The following is a 26,277-nucleotide window of genomic DNA, read 5'->3' as shown; positions in this document are numbered from 1 at the left end:
TCCGACACTGTGTATAATTATCCCATGAGTGACTGACCTCCGCTGATCCAGCACTTAAAGCAAAGCTATGCTTAGTGCTGTGTACACTAGCCGCTTTTAAACCCACCAAGACACAACCAAGTAGAAAAAAAACTTCCGGTTTAATGCTGAAGGAAAGCAAATTCCTGTCACTGACAGCTCGTGCTTCCATTATGGGCATACGGAACTTCCGCTGGTGCAGCAGCCATTTTGTCTTTCTGCGAGGAGTCCGTCGGACGTTCCGAGTCTTGCAGTTCCTCGTGTCGTGTTTACATCCAACCACTGAACGGGGATACAGAAGGCAGAGGGACTGAGAAGCCTCCACCCGGAGTGCAACGGGTGCGCCGGGGGGAGGGCGCGCGTGAGCCGAGGAAGGTGCTTGTCAGTAATTTTGTCAAAGTCCCTATCAGCGATGTCTAGCGAAGAGAGTTACCTGGCGATACTGCGATACCTGACCAATGAGCGGGAGCCTTATGCCCCAGGCACTGAGGGGAATGCTAAGCGGAAGATCCGCAAGGCAGCGGCTTGCTATGTGGTGAGGGAGGGCACTTTGTATTACCAGCGCAAGCTCAGGGACAAGGAAGGCTTCACCGAGCTGGAAGTCGTGTTGCAACCTGAGCGCAGGAAGGGGCTCATAGAGGCGGCGCACATCAATACCGGAGGGGAGCACTTAACCCGGCATCAAACATGGCACGTCCTGTCACAGAGCTACTGGTGGAGAGGTGAGAACAGTTCCGCGGTGCTGTATTGCTTGCTTACTCTTTCCCTATTCCCACCTTTCTACTCGACTGTCGGACCACAATTCCCATGATAACCCGGCGTGTAGGTTTGTTGCTGCCTGTGTGCAGACCTCGTGTTACTCAAACACTGCAGCTTGTGTTACTGAGAATTGGCAAGTCTGCATTATTGATCAGCAGCCACTCTGCTTACATCTCCTTAATATGTTTAAAAGAGTAATTACGTTTTAGCATGAGGTACTTTGTGATATTGAGACAAATTTCTATTGATGATCCGTTTTTTGTAGTTTTTGAATTATTTTGCTTTTTGTTAATTGGTTTTATGCTTTGTAAATTCAGCAGCTATCTGGTTGCTAGGGTCCAATTTACCATAGCAACCAGGCAGTTGTTTAAGTTGATTAAGCCTTACTATGCAATAGATCTTTGGCTATGTGGGTTCATAGAGTAATTGGCCCCATGTCCTTTGGAATGATTTAAAGTGATGCAGCCTGAAGGTCACTAATGTGGGATGTTCATTTGTATTTCTAGATACACCTGACAGCACAACTTGAAGGTCAATAAGAGTGAATGCTTATTTGCTATTTTTCGAACAGTGGCTAATACAGCAGTTTTTCTTAGCTCAGTGAATTAGTTGTGAACCAACCTTGTCCCTAACCAAAGATTAGACCTCCAAGGGGGTGCTTGAACGAGAAAAAGAAAATGGTCAAACAAGCACTGCCTTGGGGCAAATGTCGGATGTTTTTGGTCTGACCCCCCTTATGCTATAAGCAGATGTCAGGGAATGCTGCCTTTATGTTGTTTTTGTTTTCAGTCAGTCTTTGCCATCAAATTGCATGCTATGGCCTATAAGCCACTACTGGGTTTTCATGTAAATTTCACATCATGTAATTTTGACAGGAAGGCAGCAAAAGGAGTTGTTGGGTATTATGGGATAATGTTTGCACGTTTGTTTTGCTATTTTTAAAAAACTCTTGTATGTGATAGGATGTATCACAGACCTGTTACAATAGATCGTGCCACCCAATGTTACTATTTTTTTTTATTTTTTTTTTATCCCTGCTACCTTATTTATGCCAGTTAACTTCATATTCTTGGACTTATGCGATGGACAAACACTTACACAAAATAGTTTTTGCATTCTTTCTATTCATAGCTTGTAAGCGGTTTGAGATTTTATGTTTTCTTCTACCTCTTCAGGTATTTTAAAACATATGAAAGATTACATCAAAGACTGCAGCAAATGCCAAGAACGGACGGACCGATCTCGATCTACTAATGATGCCTCTGAAATGTTAGAAGAACTCGGGTTAGATGCCCGATCTGACACTAATGAGACAGATGACGAGAGTAGCAATCCAGCATCCAATACAAGTCACACTCCAAAAACTTCAAGAAAGAAACCAACTGCAAAACACGAACTTGTGTTTGTATGTAGTTTAATTCAATTATTTCTTTCTAATTGGTTTGTAGGCTTGGGACTAAGTCTGCTAAAAATAATTACACCAATAGCATTAATGTGAATTTGTGCAGGTTAGTTAGGGAAAAGTACAAGGTACGCTTTTATTATTATTATTATTATTATTATTATTATTATTGTTGTTATTATTATTGTTGTTATAAAGGAGGGAATTATGCATTTCTGGATAAGGGATCCCATGCCTGTAGTCTAAATAAAAAAACAAGGTGCTAATTGCTTACAGAAGATGTGGAAAGGATGGTGCCTACTTTTATTTGAAGAAATCTTTATAATAATTATCCCTGCCTTGCACCTTTTCTATAAGCAGTTTGTTGCCCTTTGTTTTTTTTTTTCCTCCTTTCAGTAATACAGCATTTGTACAACCCAAAAATAAATGAATTAGTCATGGGGGGGTCAGACCATAACCCATGGCAGATACTGTGTGGGTCGCTTGCCCATAGCTACAAAAATTGCAGCAAGTGAAAGTATATAATGATGGACCTGGTACAATAGTTACTTTAGTATGCTTTTTTTTATTGTTTTAGGTTGATAGTAAAGGCATTGTTAAGCAGACATCTTCTAAACATGGACAGACAATCTTGAACCAGTTAAATCAGCAACGACTAAATAATCAGTTTTGTGATGTAACGCTTCTTATTGAAGGACAAGAATTTAAAGCCCACAAAGCTGTCTTGGCAGCCAGCAGTGAGTACTTTACGGAGCTCTTCATTGAAAAAGGAGCTGTTACGAGTCATGAAGCTGTTGTTGATCTTTCAGGTAAGAAGTACAGAACATACAGCTCATAAATAATCTCATGTATTTATGTTTTTTTTTGTAATTGGCAAGTCAACCCCCCAAAAAAAATTTGCCAAAAATAATTCTAAGCAACTTTCCAATATACATTTATTACATTTATTAATAATTTTCCTTGCTTTTAAAGTTATTTATAAAAAATAATTGCTATTGAAAGCAGGATTTGCTTAAAGGAACAATAATGTCAAAAAATAAGTGTTTAAAAGTAATGAAAATATAATGCAATGTTGCCCCGCACTGGTAAACTCGTGTGTTTGCTTGAGAAACACTACTATTGTTTATATAAATAAGCTGCTGTGTAGCAATGGGGCAGCTTTTCAAAGGAGAAAAGGCTCAGGTTACACAGCAGATAGCAGAAAAGCTCTGTCTGTCTAATGGTGTTATCTTTTATCCATTAGTTAACCTGTGCCATATAGTCGTTTTTCAATTTCTGCCATTGCTCCACAGCAGATTGTTTATATGAACTATAGTAGTGTTTCTGAAGCAAACAGATCAGTTTTACCAGTGCAGGGCAACAGTACATGGTATTTTCATTACTTTAAAACACTTACATTTTTTGTGTTTCTGTTCCTTTAAGTCCTGGTTTTTACTTTTTAAACAATGTTGCAAAGAGTTTCCCAGCAAATACAAGTCTGTTTATCAGCTGCCTTGTCTTATATTCTATCAACAGGCTGAGCCATCAGAGCAGAGAATTGAAAGGGACAGACAAACACTGCTTTCATTAACAATACATATACAAATAACTTAAAGGTCACCTGTTGGGTAAAGATGTTATGTCAAACCAAAGGTGCGTGCTAATAGAGCCCGCATTCTGGTTGGGGATAACAGTTGTTTTTTTATAAGAATGCTCCCCCGCCAGTGCTAGGCTACCCGCACCGGGAGGGAGCTCCTGGTCACTTGCGTACACATAATGAAAAGCTGTCCCGAAATGCTGAAATCCAGCTGTTTAACCGTTCTTCTCTTTCAGCATCATTTGAAATCCTGGCAGGGAAGGAGGGACTAAACACTGATGTTACAAATTGTAACAACTTCTCCACAGCTTACAGACAGCATGCAGGAACTACATAACCCACAGTGCATTGCACTATCATGTTCCTTTCCTTATTGAAATAATGTGTGCAGGGAATTGTGGCGTTTAGAGGATGCATGCTGAGGACAGCTGGCTGCTTATACAAAGTAATGGTAGTCGGACAGCTCAGCAAAGTAGTCAGACAGATCAACAGGAGAGCAGGGGGCTAGGCTTAGGGAATTGTTGCAAACCATTCAAAATCATGAAAAATCTGCATATTTTGTAAATATATATATGTGTATATTAAAAAGTTGCTTGAAATTGTTTACTTTTCAAAAAGCTCAAGTTTTGTTTTTGCGGAGTTCCCCTTTAATGATAAATCTGTTAGTTCTTCAATCCTACATTTTTCTGGATGCAAATGCTCTTAAGGGCATACTTTTTAACATTGGAAACAAACATCACCAGTGATGTTGCCCATGCAGTCAATCAGCAATTCAATTTCTACAAAGTTAGAAAACTAAAGCAAAGATCTGATTGCTTGCTATGGGCAACATCACTGGTGACGTTTGTGTCCAGAGTTAATAAATACACCCCTTGTTGTGTGAGTTGCTGACAGTTTCTACTGACTGATTCCATCATGAGCCAGCAGTTTGATTAGCTTGCAGTAGGAAGCACAAGAATACACCATTTTGTTATGTCAAAAATAGCATCCACAATGTTTTGTGTACACACATTCATGATCATTCCCCTTTTAAATGTTGATGACACTTGACAAATGTTGTGATTGATTGCACTATTCTATGGCGCAAGGCGAACAAAATTTTTTTTAATGTGATTAGATGAGTATTTTGTAATACAGTATTTGACTGTTGCCTGAAAGTCAGTCAGTACAGTTTTGCTCAGACTTGCAAGTCACATTACCATTGCAGTGGGTGCTTGCTTCCCTTTGATATCAGTGTGGAAGAGCTGCAGGTCAGCTGATATCCAAGGTTAACACTGACTAATATGACTGTGCTTATTTTAAGGCAACAGTTGCATACAACATACTCACTATGTTTTTCGCTGATGACTGTGATAAGCAGCCCATAGTAGGTAGTGGGCGTTTTGATCAAGTAGTAACAATCAGAGCGGCTCTTATAACATTGCCAAAAAGCCAAAAAAAATTAATAAAAATGGTTGTATACACAGTTTAACTTAATGCTATGAAATTTTTTCTATGATACTTTATGATATTTAAAATGCTAGAGCCATTCTTTTACTTTAAGATGTATACTCATTCAGTTCGAAATGTGCATTTAAAGGGACAGTATATCCCGTTCAATACATTTGAGTTCAATGAAAAGGGCTTGTGCTAAACATGCTTTGGGCCTATCATTTTAATCATAAAATGTCTAATGTTGTTATTTTTTCATCTTAACAAAGAAAACTGGGAAATTGGAACTAATTCATGTTTGGTTATTGCAAAGTAGATAATTAGATTACCAGTATACAGCCTTCCTTCCTTCAACCTCTGTTGTAACTGTTTTGTTAGCAGGAGTCCGTGATGAATTTTCTGTACACTGATTATCTATCTTCCTCATGTGGACCAAGTAGGTAGTAGCTTTAATTTCTCTGTTTTGCCTTTTTTGCTCAAGAAATAACACAAATATAGCTTTTCATGACTAAAATAATAGGCAAAAGTATGTTCAACACAAGTTATGTTCATTGAACTCATGTTGAACAAGGCAGTTCCTTTAAGGGGAATTTAATGTATCTGCGCTTCTTGATGTGTCTTTTTTGTTACATAAAATGTCAGCAAGAAATACAAAAATAAGAGGTTTATTCTAGGGTGGGGCTACAGGAATGGTGTAAGCCATCCTTGGTTATGAACCGCTGTCCCTGAAATATGTTACAGGGTTCTGCAAATCCAGTTTCCTACCACTGCTCGAGTTTGCATACACATCAGAACTTGTTTTTGACTTCTGCAGCATGGCTGAAATTTCTATGCTGGCTCGGCATCTCTTTATGAATGAAGTGCTAGAAATATGTGAATCTGTCCATAGACAAATGGAGACGAATCAAATCAACTTGTGCCAAAAAGTCGATGTCGTGTCGGAAAGCAGTTGTTTGGATGGCCGTGTTGTGGAGCTACAAACAGTAGGGATTAATGCACCACCATTATTGGCTGAGGTAATAACCAGCCAAAAAACATCTCTTGTAAATAATAAGAATGTGGCATGTGAGCCTGTAGCAACAGAGACTGTTACAAATTCAACTGATGGTGTATTATCTCAGTTGTCTGAGGAACCCACGGTGCATCTTGTCACTAGCCCTGAAGTTCCCATCAGCTCATTGACTGGAATGACAGCGATATACCTTTCAGACATGTCCTCAGAACTTCAGACTGCTGTCATCATTCCTGCAGTAAAAGATATATCAAATGTTCACGAACATCAGCAAATATTAAGCGATACTCAAGAGGACAGTACTCCTGCTGAGCACTCGGAATCTCCACAGTCTACTGGCAATGGCAATATGGATGCATCTGATAAAGTACAGCCAGTGACACTTGCTACCAGTGAAAATAAGCTTCCTGCAGATGACCCACAGCCAAAAGATGTCTGTTTGAAAGAATTTGCTTATTCAAGCACAAATGGAGATCCACAAATTAGTGTGTCTGTTGCTGAAGAACCTTCCATTTCCGTCATTGATCTAGAGACAACTTGTGCTGAAGATGTGGTTATTGGGAATACAGACCCAGAACAAGAATTTAAGAGCGAAGTCCCTAAAAGAAAACGCGGTAGACCTCGTAAGTCACCGGAAGACGTAGAAAAGAGCAGTAAGGAAACTAAAGAGACACTGCCATCTGATGACAAGTGCAAATACAAAGGCAAATTGCGAGATTGCTTAGTTGGAACAGGTGGATATATTAAGCTGCACAAAGGTCAAGGGAAGCCACTCAAGAAAAGAAAGACAAATCCTAAATCTGCAGTTCAGCAGGTAAGGCTTGTGTAATCTGTTCTGTTAAGTTTTCACACAATACACAAATGGAAAGGCTTCCAGCCAAAAAGTATTCAATTAATGATACAGTTCCGAAGTGAACCATACTGATGCTTTTTTATGTTACCAGTGGCTGAGGATGGTGTGAGACGGAAGTACTGTTGTAAAGAGCTTGTAAAGCTGGCCATACGCATACCAAAAAATATTATTTATAATTATTGGCATGTGTATAATGGCCCACCAGTATTATCTACTATGGATATTGGTTAGTTGAGGAATCAGGTTTGAAAATGTCACCTGCTGATGTAACAATTCATGGTACATAGACCGGTTAGAAAACGAAGAGGGGAGCCATAGCTTCTCTTCACTTCTTGCTGAACAATTAGAAGGTGGTAATATGATGTCGCCCGTGGGCAGATGGTGTGGAGTGCATATTCATTTGGTCTGTTTTTGACTTTTGCTTTTCATCCCACCTTAGTTCTGCTTTTGAAAGCTTACTTCACAGGCTAAATAACCATGCAGGAAATGTGTGCTGGTAAATGCACTGGGCATCTGCTCTGTAGTTACCAACAATGAAATAAGCTAGCTAGGAAATATGCATGCAAACCATCATTACTATATTTTGTGTTTAAAGGAACAGTTCAGTGTAAAAATAAAAACTGGCTAAGTAGATGGGCTCTGCAAAATAAAAAATGTTTCTAATATAGTTAGTTAGCCAAAAATTAAATCTATAAAGGCTGGAGTGAACAGATGTCTAACATAATAGCCAGAATCCAACTTCCTGCTTTTCAGTTCTCTAACTCTGAGCTAGTCAGCGACTTGAAGGGAGGCCACATGGGACATAACTGTTCAGTGAGTTTGCAATTGATCCTCAGCATTCAGCTCAGATTCAAAAGCAACAGATATAACCCATGTGGCTCCCTCTCAAGTCACTGATAAAGTAAGTTGTCTTTTATTGTAATACTAAGGGGCTAAGACTAAACTTTGGTGGAAGTGTGTTGGATGTGTTGCATTCTTCTGACATTTTTTCCCCTATTCTTTCATGTAAACTCAAGGCTGCAATGAAACTGCTTCAAAGAGGGAAGAAAAAGAGATTAGTGGCCCCAAAAAAACAAACTGCAGAAGCACAATTCAAGTGTAATGATTGCGGAATGATGTTTCAACGCCGATATGCACTGCTTATGCATAGTGTGAAACATGAAAAGTCAAAAGAATTCAAATGTCCGGTAGGTTATATGCAAACGAGCTCTGACGTTTTTTGTCATGATGAAAAATTATCAATGTTACTATTTTCATTTTTTTTGTTTTTGTTGTCTGATGTAGCATTCCCTGAGAGGCTTTGGCTGTTATTTAACTAGCCATGGATTACCCTGATAATTGTGGTTGTACAAGTGATAGTCCCTTTCCAGGTTTTTAGATAATTTCAGATTAGTGTCAATAATCTTTTTAACATGTTAGCACCAATAATTACTCCTCCTCCCCTCAACTCCTTTAGCCGCCAAAAATTAAAATTGTCACTGAGGAAAATAATGTAAGTTCATTTGAAATCTAGGCAATTATCCACTACGGTACACCCAAGGGCAAATTTATTATGGGTCGAATTGAAAATTCAAATTTGAATTCTCACATTTTTTTTATGGTCAAAACTCTCAAATTTCGAATTATCCAAACTCAATTCGAGTTTTAATTTGAATTTCGAGATTTTCTCATACTCTGGCCTTTTAAGAACTCAAATTCAACTATTTGCCACCTAAAACCTGCCGAGTTCATGTATAAGTCAATGGGAGAGAAAAAACTAGAATTGAGTTTAGTGAAATTCGATTCGAGTTTTCGAGTCAGTAAAGTTAGTATGAGTTTTAGATTAAAAAAAAAAAAAACTTACATGAATTCGAAATTCGACCTTTAATAAATGTGCCTCTCCGTGTGTATGGAATAATAACAAATACAGACGTAGGCACAACTGAATTTGGATTCAAATCAAGTAAAATCTGGATGCTTATCCGTGTTACTTTTTTTTATCCCTTCCCCATTGTTTCTCACCAACTTAATTTGGGACAATTCTTAAAATGTATCTTATTGAGATAGATCTAAAGAAATTGCTGTTGACATGCTGTAACCCAAAGTAGAGTCCTGCGCGGAACCAATTTGTTAAACCCGACTCGCAACCCGGACCAGCAACCTGCATACTTACCCACTTGGACACACGACCCAACTTGCAAGTACCTTATCCGCAACCCGATCTGCCACCTGCTGACCATCAAGAAACAGGAAGTGCTGTCTTTGCAAACCGGAAGTGACATCATTAGAAATAGGCCTGATCAGAAAAAAAGTAGTAAAACTCGCTATTGAGAAGACCCGCGACCCGAACCGCCGACCCGCATCTATATCCGCTCCCGAAACTTCTACCTGGAAGTTCTCGGCATATAAACTCTTCCTGTAATCCAATCACAATCTTCAATTTCAATTCATTGAAGAAATGTCTTCAGTGATTACTCAGCAAGTCCAGTTGTTTTTAGATTTACCTATACTAGATATACCATGACATGGATGAATGAAAATCTTCATAGTCATATTGCTAAGAGAATTGTTTCTCATAACTTTGCATTTTTCTCAGGTAACCTATATTGCCAACATAATGCCTAACTTTGCTAATTCTAAACTTTGTTGGTTAGCCAGAGGTATTTTTTCTTTACTGCTAATAAACCTCCCATTTGCAGCATATAAGAGCACCACACTGCCTACATTTATATAGTATATAGACCAAATCACCCCTTCAAAGGAACAGTAACACCAAAAAATTTGTGTTTTAAAGGAATGAAAACACAATATACTGTTGCACTGCACTGGTAAAACGGATGTGTTTGCTTCAGAAACACAACTATAGTTTATATAAACGAGCTGCTGCGTAGCCATTGGGCAGCCATTCAAGCACAGGATACACAGTAGATAACAGATAAATTATGAATAATCCCATTGTATGCTACAAAGTTAATCTGTTATCTGCTGTATATGCTGTGCCTTTTCTCCTTTTTCAGTTTGAATGGCTGCCTCCATGGCTAAACAACAGCCTGTTTATATGAACTGTAGTAGTGTTTCTGAAGAAAATACACCAGTTTTACCAGTGCAGTGCAACACTACATTGTATTGTCACTCTTTTAAAACACTTTATTTTTTTGATGTTACTGTTCCTTTAACTAGGGCTGCATCCTGAAGTACAAATATAATTTGATTAGATTTGTTAAATTCTTAGGGGCGTATTTACTAAGCTCGAGTAAAGGATTCGACGTAAAAAAACTTTTAATTTCAAAGGTTTTTTTTGGGTACTTCAACCATGGAATATGCTACTACGACCTTCTACTATGACTTTGATTAGAATGATTCGAACTAAAAATCGTTCGACTATTCGATAGTCGAAGTAGTGTCTCTTTAAAGAAAACTTTGACTACATACTTCGCCACTTTAAACCTACCGAGCTACAATGTTAGCCTATAGGGACCTTCCCCATCAGTTTTCTAAGGTTTTTTTGATCGAAGGAAAATCCTTCGATCGAACGATTAAAATCCTTCGAATCGTTCGATGATTTTTCCCTAGATTGTTCGATCATAGGATTTGCGGTAAATCCTACAAATTCGATTTTCGAATTCGTAGGATTTTACCTCGAGGGTCGAATTCGAGGGTTTATTAACCCTTGATATTCGACCCTTAGTAAATGTGCCCCTTAGTCTTGCAAAAAGCAAATGCTAATACAACATTGTATTCTTAAATAGGATGGTAGTATAAGGAAAGATATTTTATTCAGTATCATAAAATCTATGATAGATAAACCTGTTTCTTACAGAGAAAAAAGGTTCTTATCGTAAATGTTTGTTTTTTGCCCCACAGCTATGTACAAAAGAGTTCCAGTACAGCGCATCATTACGTGCTCATCTAATCAGACACTCCAAAACAGGCAAAGCAGAAGTCAACGTTGTTGAAACAGAAACGGATACAGTAAAGGGTGGGACAAAAAGGCAATTTATTTGTGGTATTTGTGGAAGAACACTGCCTAAGCTATATTCTCTGAGGATACACATGTTGAAGCATACAGGTGTGAAGCCACATGCATGTGAGGTAATCACAATGACAATGTTGTGTAGCGTTCTCTATTCTTGAGATGATTTACTGTTAACAGGAACTGTGGAATTTGCATGGAAAATGATGTGATCCGATTTGCAAACTAGCCCTGAAATCTTTTTTGGAATGTGGGGTTCTCTCTGCAGTTGTCCCATGTTATAAAATGCACTTCTTCGCATTAATGGTTGGTTATTTGTACTTGGCTAAAAAAGAATCTGCTTTTAAATACTTTCACATTTTCTCCATTCCTTAGATCTGTGGGAAAGCCTTTACTCATAGACATGGTTTAAAAATGCACCAAGCCTTGCATGAAGCTCATAAACAGTTCAAATGTCATATGTGTGACAAGTCTTTTGTGACCAACCGCAGTCTTCAGGAACATGTGAGCACTCACACAGGTAATGAACCGCTTTTGTGCATCACCTATTTATAAAACACGTATTAATTTAACGTCCTGTATTGCTAATTAACAATCACTTCAAATACAACCTTCAGACTAAACTGATTTCTTTTCAGCAATGTCATATAAATAACTACATAAATTCAAAATCCGCTTTCAGAATACTGTTTGCTGTTACCATGGACACATAAAAAAATAACATACTGTACATACAGTAAAGTAATACTTTTTAGTTTCAGTGCAAATGATAGAAGAGTTTCGGATTTGTTATCTAGAAACCCGTTGTCCAGAAAGTTTAGAATTACAGGACAGCCATCTCCCATAGACTCCATTTCAAACAAATAATTCACATTTAAAAAATTATTTGCTTTTTTATTTGTTATATTGAAACAGTTCCTTGTACTTGACCCCAACTAAGATTTAATTAATCCTTATCGTGGGCAAAGCAATCCTATTGGGTTTATTTAATGTTTACTTGTTTTTTTTAGCATATTTAAGTTATGGAGATCCAAATTATGGAAAGACTCATACCTGTACAAGTAAGAAAGAAAATAATGTTTTAAAGTGTAAGTTGTTATTTATGACAAGGAGAGCATTGGTGAAGAGTTTTGATACCTATGCGAGGTACTGTAGGTATGTGCATATAAAAGCCAAGGACAAGAAGGTAATACTAAATAAATCTATAGTTATAGTATATACCTGTATTTCTTAAGCTATTATTTAGTTAAAGGACAGTAGACAGGAATCACCATACTGCATAAAATAAAGTATTTTGCATCGGAGGCATGTATGCATCTCTATGTTGTATTGAATTATTTCACTATGCAGCTTGTATTTATAGCTGTAGTTTTTATTTAAGGAAGTATTTTCCATTCATGGCATGTCTAGTACTGCTTGATTTGTCACCAAAGACGCTGGGAAAGAAATAATTTTATTTAAAATACATAACTGATCTTGGCAGACTCTGATACACTTGCCAGTGTCAGACTACTTTTGGCTAATATTTTATTTAAGTGTTTAAGTATATGCCACTCGTTTGCTCTCTACTATGAGAAAATCGATATGTTCCTTACATGTGTGCATTACACAGTGTCAACCTTGATTTTAAGAATGCTAAGGGAAACCTTTTGCTCTGTATTGTCATTTTACAATTAACTTCTAAAGATAATGTTAATTTTAATGATAGATCTGTATGACTTCTCAAGAAAACAAATATTTTTTTCTTCCAAAGGAGAATCCAAGTATCTTTGCTCTGTATGTGGAAAGGCTTTCCACAGGGCATCTGGACTAAGTAAGCATCTAAAGAAACACAAACCAAAAGTTGAGACTCGTGGATATCATTGTACACAGTAAGTTTACACATTTTTGTAGATTTTCTTTTTTAAATTCCTTCCTTCACATTATTTTATTGAAAGTTAGTTATTGAACGATCTGTGTATAGTATATAGTCTGGATAACTTACTTTGCAATGTAAAGCAGAAACATTTTCTTATTTCATTTTGAAGCACAATTATGTTGAGCAGCATTCAGAATATGTTTAATAAGTCATTAAAAAAGAAAAAACAAACGGTAGTACTGTATGCACATAAGTTGTTACCGATACGGTGGTAACATTTTATGAAAAATTGTCATCCCAAGATATTGATGATTGTTATAGTTGTACAGTGTGCACTTTTTTAGCTGATGAAGTAGTGACTACCAGTTCAGTACCTGAGAAGGATATAGACATATTTATTCTGGCAGATAAACTATAGATTTAAAGAATAGAACATAGGCTGTATGGCCATAAGTATTGATACATCTATACCTGCTTTACACATTTCAACTATTGGAATGTTTTTGTTAGGTATTGCTCTAATTTAGTACAGTAACTATAGAAGGGACAGACTATCCAGAAGTGTGGCTTGGGAGAACAGGGGGCCTGTGGGGGAAAGGGGTCACTTGTAATTGTATAAATTAAGAAGGGGGTCCCTGGCAAGAAAAATGTGTAGGTAAGCACAAGCCCCCATTAGTGACATTGGGAACTGATATTAAATGATCAGACTTAGATTGTAGTTGGCATTCCAATTCCATCTCACATTTGGTTTGAGGTCAGGTGCATACAGCCATGTATTCATGAATGAGAAGAGAAACAACTACACCCAAATGCTGTGTTTGCATAAACTTGTAATTTAATGGGTTAAAAAGAGGGTCTACTAGTTGAGATTATGGTATAGTATGATAAAAAAAATAGGTTTACAGATGTGTTTTTTTTATTTTAGAAGTATTATGTCAGTTGTCAATGCTTAGTATTCCCTTCTCACTCCCCCAAACTAAATTGCTTTTAATTAGTTGACCTCTTGTTTCAGTATATATGTGTAATAGTTTATTTCCCAGTGTATTGTAAAGCTGAAGCACACTGGGATTTATCAAAATAAAACGTATTTTATTGCATCGATGTTTCAGTCCACACAGGGACCTTTACCTAGCATTATGTAGCGCCACATTCTCAAACTAGAAAAAAAGCCTTTGGTTTCATCTTTAAGGTGTTCTATTCTTAATCTGTGAATCACTCATTTTCCCTACACCCAGAAATGCTTCCTCTTCTGTTTTGTCTCGCATGCATAGCTCTCATGTTGAATTCTTGTAGATGTGAGAAAAGTTTCTTTGAATTACGGGATCTCCAGCAACATATGAACAAGCACCTTGGCGTAAAACCATTTGAGTGTGAGTTTTGTGGAAAAAGCTATAGCTGGAAAAAAGACTGGTATTCCCATGTGAAATCTCATTCTGTCACAGAACCCTACAGGTAAGCGAATGACCCTTTAATCATAGATAAGGAGTGAAGGGATATAGCTTACATTTTGGGAAAGCACAGTCCAATACTCTTGCAATGTGGTGGCTTTCAGACCATACTGGAATTGGGACAAATAGAAATCTGGAAATAGAATAAATTTGATTGTAACTTCATTTGGGCAGGACCCTCTTTACTTCTTGTATCAGTTATTGGTTGCTTTGTATGAAAATTTGTATGTTCAATGTATGCACCCTTAATTGTACAGCGCTTTATAAATATGTGATGATGATGATAATAACTATAATTATGGAATTACCAGGACTATACAAGCCAGCAATTGGCTAGCTGGTGCCCATTGTTGTCACTGGGAAAACATACCAAGCAGCTTCTAATTTTGCTTGCGTGGCTTGTAAATTTTTAGGCGCCAATGAGCAAAGCTTATATCCAGCACAATTCTTATTGGGCTTATTTTGAATTCAGAAGAAGCAGAGAGAATCTTCACCAAAACAAATGGAAACAATTGGTTGATCAGCAAAACATTATAATTGAAGACTCGACTTGTGAGCAAAAGGGGGACTACCACAAAACACATTACAATATTCTATGCGGTATGGCAAATTCGGTAATTTTTCGGAACTGGATCTATTAATGTAAACAATAATGCATTAAAGGAAAACTTTAAGCCCCAAAATAAATATTTAAGCAACAGTTTATATCATATTAAAGACAATGAGACAATTTGCAATTGGTTTTCATTTTTTATTATTGAAGGTTTGTGAGTTATTTAACTTTTTATTCAGCAGCTCTTCAATTTGCATCGTAACCAATCTGGTAACTAGGGTCCAAATTACCCTAGCAACCATGCATTGATTTGAATAAGAGACTGAATATGAATAGGAGAGGGTCTGAATAGAAGGATCAGTAATAAAAAGTAGCCTTACTGAGCATTTGGTTTTTTTTAGAAGGGAGTCAGCGACGCCCATTAGAAAGCTGCAAAGGGTCAGAAGAAGGCAAATAACTACAAAAAATAAATAATGAAAACCAATTGAAAAGTTGCTTAGAATTGGCTGTTCTATTACATAATAAAAGTTACCTTAAAGGTGAACCATCCCTTTAAACAATCTTACTGAACTGGTATATATATTTAAGTAAATATTGACCTTTTTACATCTCTAGCCTTGAACCACCATTTCGTGATGGTTTTTGTGCTGCCTCAGAGATCACCTGACCAGAAATACTACAACTCTAACTGTAACAGGAAGAAGTGTGGAGCAAAAGACAGAACTCTGTCTGTTAATTGGCTCATGTGACCTAACATGTATGGTTTGGTTTGTTTGTGTGCACCATGAATTGTACGATTCCAGGGGGCGACCCTTATTTTTTAAAATTGCAATTTTCTATTTATGATTACCCAACGGCACATACTTCTTAAAAAGTATATTATATGAAAAGTGTTAATAAAACAGAAAATTGTGAATAAAACTGCTTGTTTAAACCCTGCTTCATGTAAATAATCTTTTTATAGAGACTCACATTATTTGGGGGGGGGGTATAGTTTTCCTTTAACATATCATCATTGTATGTGGCAGCCCCCCCACTACCTTTCCGTAGTATTTTATGCAGAGTTTTTATTGGCTTGAAACTTTTAAGGCTACCAGCAAATAAGGAAATGTTTCTTCTTGCAGTACAAAAGTTATCAGCTGTTGAAATGTGCGCGTTGGAGGGGTTATACTGTCATTTAATATTTTTTTTACCCCAAATTATTGGTGAGTTATGAAACTTATGAAACTTTTCTTCCTGTTTTAGGTGCAGTGTATGTGGCAAAGAGTTCTATGAGAAAGCCCTTTACAGACGACATGTAAACAAGGCAACCCATGGCAAGAAAGGAAGGACAAAGTTAAATTTTGAAAAAGCATGTGAGCACTGTGGCAAAATATTCACTCAGTTTAGAGAATACAGGAGACATGTAAACAATCATGAAGGTATGATATGCAGCAATAAAATACTCTTTATGTAGGGAGATTCGAACATCATATGAAAATGCACCTTTTTAGAAGTATGAATTCTGAACAGTCTTTTCTATACATATAAAATATTTACTAATAAACCCCTTTTTTATCTGCTGCCTAAACAATTCTCAGCCCATGCTGTTAGGCCATGTAATTCTTTTTGGAAATATGCATTTTCAGCTGAAAGCCACCAGCACGAGTGCTGATGGACAGTTTCCATTAAAGAAGATTTATTGTGTGAAATACACACACTGTGTGAAAGTGACAATGCATTATACTTTTTTTTTTTTTTTTTAAATATAGAAGGAAAGTTTCTCAAAAATAAATAATATTTCGGGCTGATTTATCAAAAATGTTTTGCAAATACCCTTTTTGTTCCACCCATCTGTTCCACTTACTGCTACCTCATTTGACAGGTGGTACAGGTGATTTTTTTATGAATGCTTTGTTCAGAAAAAATAAATTATTCAGAAATAAGCGATCGCTATGAGTAAATGCACTCAGCCTCCACAAATGGTCTCTGGTCTGTAAAGATGGAATTATTCTAGAAGACCATGCTGTTAATTTAATTAATGAAATAAGTTCAACGGTTAAAAAGAGCTCCAAACACAAATGACAGTAACTTACTTCAGGGTACAATAAGTATGTATAGAAACTAGTGATTGTTGTTGTGATTCCCCAATGTATAGAACATGTATTGCCAGTCTTATTATTGCAGTTAAATGATTGTTAAAACATTTTCCAATTTTTTTCCCTCTCAGGGGTAAAACCATTTGAATGCATTACTTGTGGTGTAGCTTGGGCTGATGCCCGTTCCCTTAAACGCCATGTAAGGACACACACCGGAGAAAGACCCTATGTGTGCCCAGTGTGCAATGAAGGCTACATTGATGCTCGTACATTACGAAAGCATATGACTAAAACCCATAAGGACTATGTACCTGGTAAAATAATGCTGGAGAAGGACAGTCTTCAATTCCATAATCAAGGAACTCAAGTTGAGCATGCAGTAAGCATATTGTCCACTGAGCTGGATGAGCCACAAGCAGAAATTGTTACTGAAGAGATTGAAACAGCAGTGGTTGCTGAAGAAGCAATGGTACAGGCACTAAACGACACAGCTGTTTCATCACTTTCGGACCAAAGCATCATGCAAGTAGTGAATTATGTTCTTGCCCAGCAACAGGGACAAAAAATGACTGATGTGTCTGAGGAGTTAGAGACTGTAGAAGTAGAGGTTGGGCAAATATCAGAAGTAGTATGACCACAAACATCCTGCTTTAGAATATCTGAACTTCAGCACTTACCCAGGACTTTGTTCTGTGATGCACCAGCACTAATGCCTTTCTATACCTGCTCATTGACATCAACACCATAAATAGTTCTAGAAGTTGGCTTTATAAATGCTGTTGTGTTACTAAACCATCAAAAGTGGTTGTTCTTCTATGGTCTTCGTCTGTGAAAATCTTCACTGCTTCTGGATTGTCTACTTTTGCTAGAAAGTGGAAATATACCAACACTTCTTTTCAGTGTCATTTTAGATATGTTTAAATGGTGTTTAAAAATATATCTTGCCCAACATGTTCAAATTCCCACTCACTTTGAGCCACTTCATGCAAGCAATTTGATCGCATTCATGCTCATGTTATAAAGCATTAAGAACGAATATGCCGCAAACAAGAATGGACTAATAATTGAGAAAATGAAGAATTTCATCGGATGCACATTACATTGTATATATTTTTATATTTCTCTCACTTGTGCATTCATGGACTGATATGCCATACATGTCTCAGTTTTGTGGATACTGGACAAATAAGTTAAAGGACATGTAAACTGTACATTCTCCTGCCATGTATGTTGGTTGCATCTCCCCCACTGAATGGCATCATTGTGCTGCATATATCCCCTCTGTTTGCCAGCACCATCACATTTTCCTGCAACCAAAAAAAGCAGCTTTTTCCCTCTGACACATCAGTGCCATTTACTTCTACAAACCACACATGTGCTCTATAAAGTTCATGCAATGCAGGCTTACACAGGCAGAATTTTGTTTGATTAAGCGGAGCTCAGGAGAAAAATAAACCAGTAATGTTATCTCTTCATTGGCTGCTAGACTGGAAGATATGTTTAGTAATCTGAGTTGAAAAGAACTGAGCATGCTCAGTAGCTATGGGTTTGGAGGAATTTTTAGAAGAAAGATGGTTCATTTCAACAAAATGCTTGACAAAGGGGCGTGACCCCGAAACGTTGCAGTCTGCGCAATAAACAAGCAGGTGACACTGCAATTTGAACACCTGTGTGCCGATACCATGTGGGCAGCCATTCAGGCTGGAAAAACGCACAGGTTACAAAGCATATACAGGATAAACCCTGTCCAATATAAGTGTGTTATCTGCTATGTAACTTGTGGCTTTTCCCCCATCTTGAATGGCTGCCCTCATGGCTACACAGCAGCTTATTTATGTAAACTATAGTAGTCTTTCTAAAGCAAACACGCAGCTTTTACCAGTGCAGAGCAACAGTACATTAAGTTTTCATTTGTGTGTGTCTACTTGCAACTCATGCTAGCAGGGGCCCATGGATATTAATCTGTGCATTTTACAGTGTATGTAGGCACATGGAGAATATTAACATCTCAAATTTTCAATGATATAATTTATTCAGGTTCCTTTTCCTGACTTTTTGATTATCTGCTACTCAATGCAGGATTTTGTTGCTAAGAAATAATGAAGGCCAGTGACACATGAGATATTTGATAAACACCTGCTACCTGCTGTAGACTTAAATGGCAACCTCTTGTCGCCAGCAGCCAGCCTGACACTTTTCCCCACTGGGCTGCAATCATCTAGTTGGTATGATCCTAATTTTAGATGCTGGATAAACAGATATGAACCTATTATGTAAAAAAAATACTTTATGGTGCAAAACACTATTCTCAAAACACTATTCACAAAACCTACTTGCACCCATTCATGCCACTGTGCCTTGTAGGGGAATCCCCATTGTGCCCATCCAGCCTGGCCTTAAATAAATAATGCACACATGGATATTAATATACCTTGCTTGTACATGGCTGTAATTCCAAGGTTTCCTTAATGGGTTGTATAAATAACCACGACTGAATTGCTTTGTGTGAATCACACACTAAAGACATTGTTAATAACACATGCAGTAATTGATGCCATTGCAGCACAAATACAGGGGGAAAACAGACCATCACAATTTACTGAAAAGTTAAATTGTGGCTTTATGCGTAGTGTAAACTAAAGTGTACATATTGTATATGGAATCCTTTCCTTTTTTTTAATTAACTATTAGTTGTGGCAAAGAAAAGTTCAAACAACGTTATCCTGGATTTTGAAGACAGGATTAGAAAAAAGAATAATCAATAAAGATGAATTTGAATACATGACAGTTAAATCTCCAGTTATTCCAACTTTTTACACTATCCCTAAGATTCATAAAAATTCCTTAAGCCCACCAGGACGCCCCATAGTTTCAGGGATAGGCAGTCTGACAGAACCTTCCTGCAAATATGTTGATGAGATTTTAAAACCATTTGTCAGCTGCCTTCCATCATTTATACAGGATACCACAGACGCAATCAGGCGTCTGGATGGCATCAGCCTGGACCCTAATCATCATTTAGCATGTTTAGATGTTGAATCATTATACACCAGCATACCACACGAATTTGGTTTAAAAGCACTTCAAGATACCCTAACACAGCGTGGACACCAGTTTACTGCACATAATGATTTTGTTGTTGAACTGCTTGAATTTGTATTAAAACAATTACTTCACCTTCAATAGTAAATACTTCCACCAGCTAAGGGGGACCGCAATGGGAAGTACATGCGCTCCTTCGTATGCTAACATCTTTTTAGGCTGGTGGGAGAATAATCTGGTGTTCAGTGAGGATCTGTTGGAATATACACAGCATATCCCTCTTTGGCTTCGCTACATAGACGACATAGTATTAATATGGACGAGTACCAGTCATAAATTTTATGAATTTGTAGCGAAGCTTAACATCAATCACATCAATCTAAAAGTAACTGCTCAAATTGACGCCAATACTGTTAATTTTTTGGATATCCGAATATTTCGTGATAACGTTCACAACAATAATTTAGTGATCTCGGTATATAGAAAAGAGACAGCCACTAACAGTTTGCTCCATGCAAACAGCCAACACCCAAAAAATACAATTTCAGGAATACCTGTTGGACAGTACTTAAGGATAAGACGGTTATGCAGCACAATAGAGGAATATAAAATAGAGGCCAAAAAACTATGCACGGTTTAAAGAACGTGGGTATAGCCATAATGCCCTAAAAAAAGCATATAAAAGAGCTCTTGAATCAGACCGCAACTTACTCCTAACAAGTCAAAGGAAGACTACCCAGTCAAAAAATAGCAGTTCAGGATGTATTAGACTTATTGGAGATTATAGTAAAGAGCACAGAGAAATAAGACACATAGTGAGCAAACATTGGCATATTCTCCAACAAGATACCACACTGAACCAAGCAATTGGAGATCAACCACTCATAACCTTTAGACAAAGTAGAAATCTTCGTGACAGTCTTACTCATAGTCACTATGTGCCCCCAGCATCGAGTACTTGGCTATCCAACAGAATCAAAGGCTGTCATAAATGCGGCAAGTGTGTAGCATGTCCATTCATAAAAAGAACATCCTCATTTATCAGAAAAACGGACAACTGTGAGCATCATATTAATGATTTCATTAATTGCAATACAGAAGATGTCATATACATGACTAGACATTAAGCCCGTTAAATTAACGGGCGCTAGAACATATGTAGAAAATTCGCCAGAGACGGTCCGTGGGGCACATGCGCAGTAGTTCGTCAGAGGCAGTCCGTGGGGCACATGAAAATAAAAAATAAATGTGGCGCATAAAGTGACAATGGAAAATGCCATGACATGGAATTTCACAAAGAGGGACTTAGGCTTTAGCAAATATAACATTGTTTTTAGTATTGTTTTGTGTTAATCTTGCTTACTCCAATTTCACTTTACTCCATCTTGTTGAATTCTCCCTGACTGAATATCCAGCTCTCGCGCTGTACCACCTGATGGAGCCTTCTCCCACCTGTGGCCCTCCAGCTGCAGAGGGCCCTGGCCTTTGGCTAATACTGGGAGTGGAAGGGACACAGGTAGGACACCCTGAATGATGTATGTGCAATTGACCAGGAACTATTTGGGCTGCAGCAGCTGAGGTATAAAATTGAGATGCATGAACTCTTGTGCCAACACCCCAAATATGAGGGGCCCTGCATGACGTGCACAGAATAGTGGGCCACAATGAGAGGAGGGATATGTACTCATGTATAACTATGTATCTATGGGATTTGCACAGGACCTGCAGGGAGCTCAGCGCCGAGCACACAGAACATAAAGGGAGACAGCAAGAACTGTATAATGAGCTCAGCGAGTGGATGTGCCACTAATACAGAATGAAGGTGGAAGAATGTCGTTCCCAGGTTAGTGAGTAACTTACACACACTCCCGGGTCCCTTGCAAGTTACCCCGTGTTCCACTGAGCTTTCCCTTGGGGCTTGTGCCCGAGCGCTGCAAAGACCGCTCTGAAACAAAGGCACCAGGATGCGCGCTCACCACTCTCGGTATATTGACACCTGAGCTCGTGTACTTACCTTCCAGCCCGTGCACTGCCGACAGTGCCAGGATCACGCACACAGCCAGGAGCATTTCGAAGCTTCCAACGGACCGAACTAACGCCAGTGAAAATGCAGGGGGGCTATCCACTCACTCATCTAATTAGAAAGTGTATCCAGATTCAGGTCCTTTCGGGAATACTTCCTGTCATGCGCAAGGCATTCTGGGTATAGTAGTTCCCGTTTGGTGTGTCAGAGGATTATTGACAGGACTTTACACAACCATTTTTGTGTTGATCTGCCCACAAATAAAGCGCTCAGGAAAACTTCAATTTCTGGCATGAAGTATTAAGCGCCTGGCAGTAAGTCTTGTTTATGGTCTCATTGCTGAGCGGTCACACATCCATGCTGGGATACGCTGAGCACTGGATTGGCCTAGAACCGACTTGCTCGCTTCCTATTGGCTGCGCGGCGCTAGAACATATGTTGCTAGGAGACGGTCCGTGCTGCACATGCGCAGTAGCGCATTTCCACGGACACAGGGACTGGGACTGGGCACAGAGACACTTGGACTTTATTATATAGGATGCGTTGCGAGTGTGGCATGGACTATATAGGTAAAACGATCAGACAACTGAAACGGAGAGTTATGGAACATGTTGGGGATGTTAGAAACAAAAGGAACACATCAGTAGCCAACCATATAAATGAAGTACACGCAGGCGATACTAAGGTCATGCATTTCATGGGTATTGAAAAAATTAATCATACCACACGAGTGAGTGATCTTGACAAAAAACTGCTATGTAAGGAAGCAGAATGGATTTATTCGATGAAAAGCAGAGCCCCGTTGGGACTAAATGAAGGATTTACTTTCTTACCCTTCCTCTGATATACGTTACCCTGAACCTTTGATTCCATTGTATAATATTATCTATATTGGTAGCTTAATAAAATAACAGGTAAATCTGATTATTTACTATTGTGTTTACTTTTTGTTTAATGATTACTTCTTTAAATATACGTAACTGAGCCTTTCTATATATTTTCAGGTAATCTAGGCAGCCAATCGAATATAGATACTTAACATGAAAGAAGCCAGTGACATAGACAGCCCAAGTACTGGCAAAGTCACATTGGTACATGCCCATCTAGCATGACAAGCTTTAACTGTTGGGGATAGATTATCACTTTCCGCCCAGTTCATCCGTGTACTGGCAAAACACGGTTGACGCATGCGCATTTTGCTTGAGGCGCATCTATGGGCAGACGCGGATGACCACTTCCGGTTAGCGGCACGCATTCAGGTAGTCGCGACCGGAAGTGATGTCAATAGGATGCGCAACTGTAGAAAAATTACCGGAAAGGTATTTAAACCGATCACAGACACGAGTCCAGCACCTATGCCCCTGAAGAAGCCGTTTTCACGGCGAAACGCGTCGGGCAGCATAGGTGGACGGTGGGGGAGAAGCTCCCATCCGTTCCCAACGTAGGTAGGCAGAATTGTCCTCTGGGGAATGGAAAAAAATTGAGGGGAGGGTGAAATGGCTGTTACTAGGCTGCCTTAAACTTTAACCGATCGCCTTAATTTGTGGCGTTTTTCACTCCACCGTGTACCACCTGATGCAGCTTTTAATTGTTGTCTTTTAAGGCTAATGTCCTGCACTGTCTATACTGATTTGAGGCAGTGGGTCTACACATTTGTAGTGGTGTTGTGATGTTGAGGGCATGGCCCTATACTTTTTGGTTTTTTGGTTTTAATGATATATATTAAAGGCTACGTTTTAAAGGAAAACTATACCCCCAAAATGAATACTTAAGCAACAGATAGTTTATATCAAATTGAATGACATATTAAAGAATCTTACCAAACTGGAATATATATTTACATAAATATTGCCCTTTTACATCTCTTGCCTTGAACCACCATTTCGTGACTCTATCTGTGCTGCCTCAGAGATCACCTGACCAGAAATACTACAACACTAACTGTAACAGGAAGAAGTGAGGAAGCAAAAGGCAGAACTCTGTCTGTTAATTGGCTCATGTGACCTTACATGTGGTTTGTATGTGTACACAGTGAATCGTACGATCTCAGGGGGCGGCCCTTATTTTTTAAAATGGCAATTTTCTATTTATGATTACCCAATGGCACATACTACTAAAAAAGTATATTATTATGATAATGGTTTATTTACATGAAGCAGGGTTTTACACATGAGCTGTTTTACTCAGTATCTTTTAATAGAGACCTACATTGTTTGGGGGGTATAGTTTTCCTTTAAGTTGTTCATTATTTTGTAGTTATTTCACTATTACACCTGAACTGGTTTGCCAGGTAGCTTGAGGTTTTGTGCCCCACAATAAAGGGTACAATCACCTCAAGCCTCTCATTTCTTGTTAGTTTGTAATACATATTTCAAACCTGCGGGTGTATATAGTTTCTTTTGACTGACCTGGCTCACTCTTTTTGAGGCAAAGAAAAGTCACAACCACCTGATACATGGGTGTATATTTAAATACTGCATATTCTTCTAACAGCACCTTGTGTTAGCGCCACTTTCCCTTATAAAACATACCTGTATGAATAGTGTGGACTGACTTGATGATGAAGTGGAAGCTTTGTTTTTGCAGTAAAAGAAATAATATGAATGTATTTAAACTCATGCCATGCAAAGGATCACACTCTAGCTAATTTAGGGTCATACCAGCAACTATAGATTGCATTAAATGTATTTGTGCCAAAGGATATATCCCTGTTTCATTAGTAGTTTCTATACTAAATAGATGCATTTGGAATCCACCTGATCTAAAGTAGTTTTATATTTGCTTACAATTGCAGTGAATACTACAAACAGCAATACTACTATAACAACCTTTCTGGAGCACTGACACACAAGGAGATATAGGGAATTTTACTTGCCCCATACAAGCAGCACTGCATTTCTTGCAACTCCATTCATTGGCTCCAATACGATTTGCTTCAATATTGCTGCACTTACTTTCTCAAAAAATGGTTGTGATGCAATGTATATGTAATATCTTTCCCATAAAGCAAGGGCTTCAGTTTTTCCAGAAAGGAATTTTAAACAGTCATGAGCACCAGAAAGTAAATTCTGCTAGCTCAGCATTAAAAGTGATAACATTTTTCAAACTAAAGTATAACATGTTTTTCAACATGACCCATTGATAACTTTGAATATACTTTCATATTTTAAAAGTTAAATAGTTTTTTTAGTGCCAGTATCACATTAAAATAGCCTTTTGATCTTAAGGGTAAGGGCACACGCTAAGATTCGGGGAGATTTAGTCGCCCGGAAACAAATCGGCTCTTCTGGCGACTAATCCCTCCCGAAAAGCCTTCCTGCCATCTAGAGGGATGGCTCTCGGAGCGATTTGTTTTCCTCGTGAGGCGTCTTCGGAAAATGAAGCAATCCGAGTGCCATCCAGTCGGCGATTTAGTTTCAAGGCGACAGGAAGGCTTTTCCGGGAGATTAGTCCCAGAAGAAGAGGTGATTTGTTGCCGGACGACAACCTCCCCATATCGTAGCGTGTGCCCTTACCCTAAAGTGTTTATAAGGCACTTGTCTATACTGTATACAGGTATGGGATCTCTTATCTGCAAACCAAATCTATATAAAATATAATACACACACATAACTATACTAACTGCAGATGTTTTAGATTTGTGCCTACACAATGAAAACAACAGCACATTTAAAGGGGTTGTTCACCTTCCAGGTACTTTTTTTTCAGTTTAGTTGGTATTAGATAGTACACCGCATTTGCTTTCTATATTTGTCCTTTTTTGAATATTTATTTTTCACCGCCCATGTCACCCTAATAATGCATGAGTTCATTAAAGGGGACCCGTCACCCAAAAAAATTATTCAAAATCTTATTTTATCACATTAGTCAAGCAAAATTAACTTTAATTACACTATATAAATTATTTGAATCTTGTTTCCTTCAGTCTGGCATTTCAAAATTATAGCAAGCAGGCAGCAGCCATTTTGTGGACACTGTTATTAAGACAAGCCTTGCATCATCTCAGAATCTTGTTTGTGCACCAGAATAGGGGACCCGATGTCCATCCCCATGTCCTGGCTACACAATTAAATGGTAAAGAGAACAGGGGAATGTGAGGAGAGCAGTGACATCTAGGAAGTGCTGAATGGAAAGTGAAAGTAATTGTCTGCCCCGCCTCTATGCCTCTGGCATAGAGGAGTGGCAGACAATATTTGATTGACAGCTGAGATTTTTAAATGAGCTTACAGCAGCTATGAATGCTTTAATAAAAAATAGAAATTGAATTTCATG

At 38.2% G+C, this 26,277-nt stretch overlaps 1 protein-coding gene across 7 annotated transcripts; it reads left to right on the top strand.

The window, feature by feature from the left end:
- The first annotated feature begins 169 nt into the window (after window positions 1-169).
- Window positions 170-19,722, top strand: zbtb11.L (zinc finger and BTB domain containing 11 L homeolog). 7 transcript variants are annotated; one of them, XR_005965474.1, is made up of 12 exons: window positions 170-740; window positions 1,953-2,182; window positions 2,757-2,988; window positions 5,928-7,012; window positions 8,068-8,238; window positions 10,895-11,122; window positions 11,379-11,523; window positions 12,757-12,874; window positions 14,155-14,313; window positions 14,782-14,909; window positions 16,108-16,283; window positions 17,072-17,209. XR_005965474.1 is itself a non-coding variant. In XM_041582292.1 (12 exons), exons 1-12 carry the CDS (start codon window positions 431-433, stop codon window positions 17,572-17,574), a joined length of 3,294 nt encoding a protein of 1,097 aa, XP_041438226.1. In that variant the 5' UTR covers window positions 171-430; the 3' UTR covers window positions 17,575-19,722. The 7 variants fall into 7 exon arrangements, 6 of the variants coding, with proteins under 6 accessions (XP_041438226.1, XP_041438225.1, XP_041438229.1 ...); XM_041582292.1 differs by lacking the exon at window positions 14,782-14,909 and adding an exon at window positions 5,568-5,622 and having other exon boundaries at window positions 171-740; window positions 2,875-2,988; window positions 17,072-19,722; XM_041582291.1 differs by lacking the exon at window positions 14,782-14,909 and adding an exon at window positions 5,565-5,622 and having other exon boundaries at window positions 171-740; window positions 2,875-2,988; window positions 17,072-19,722.
- Window positions 19,723-26,277: the final 6,555 nt, after the last annotated feature.

This window comes from Xenopus laevis, chromosome 2L, assembly GCF_017654675.1.
Source record: "Xenopus laevis strain J_2021 chromosome 2L, Xenopus_laevis_v10.1, whole genome shotgun sequence".
NCBI classification, from domain to species: domain Eukaryota; kingdom Metazoa; phylum Chordata; class Amphibia; order Anura; family Pipidae; genus Xenopus; species Xenopus laevis.
This window is presented reverse-complemented; position numbering and strand designations above follow the sequence as displayed.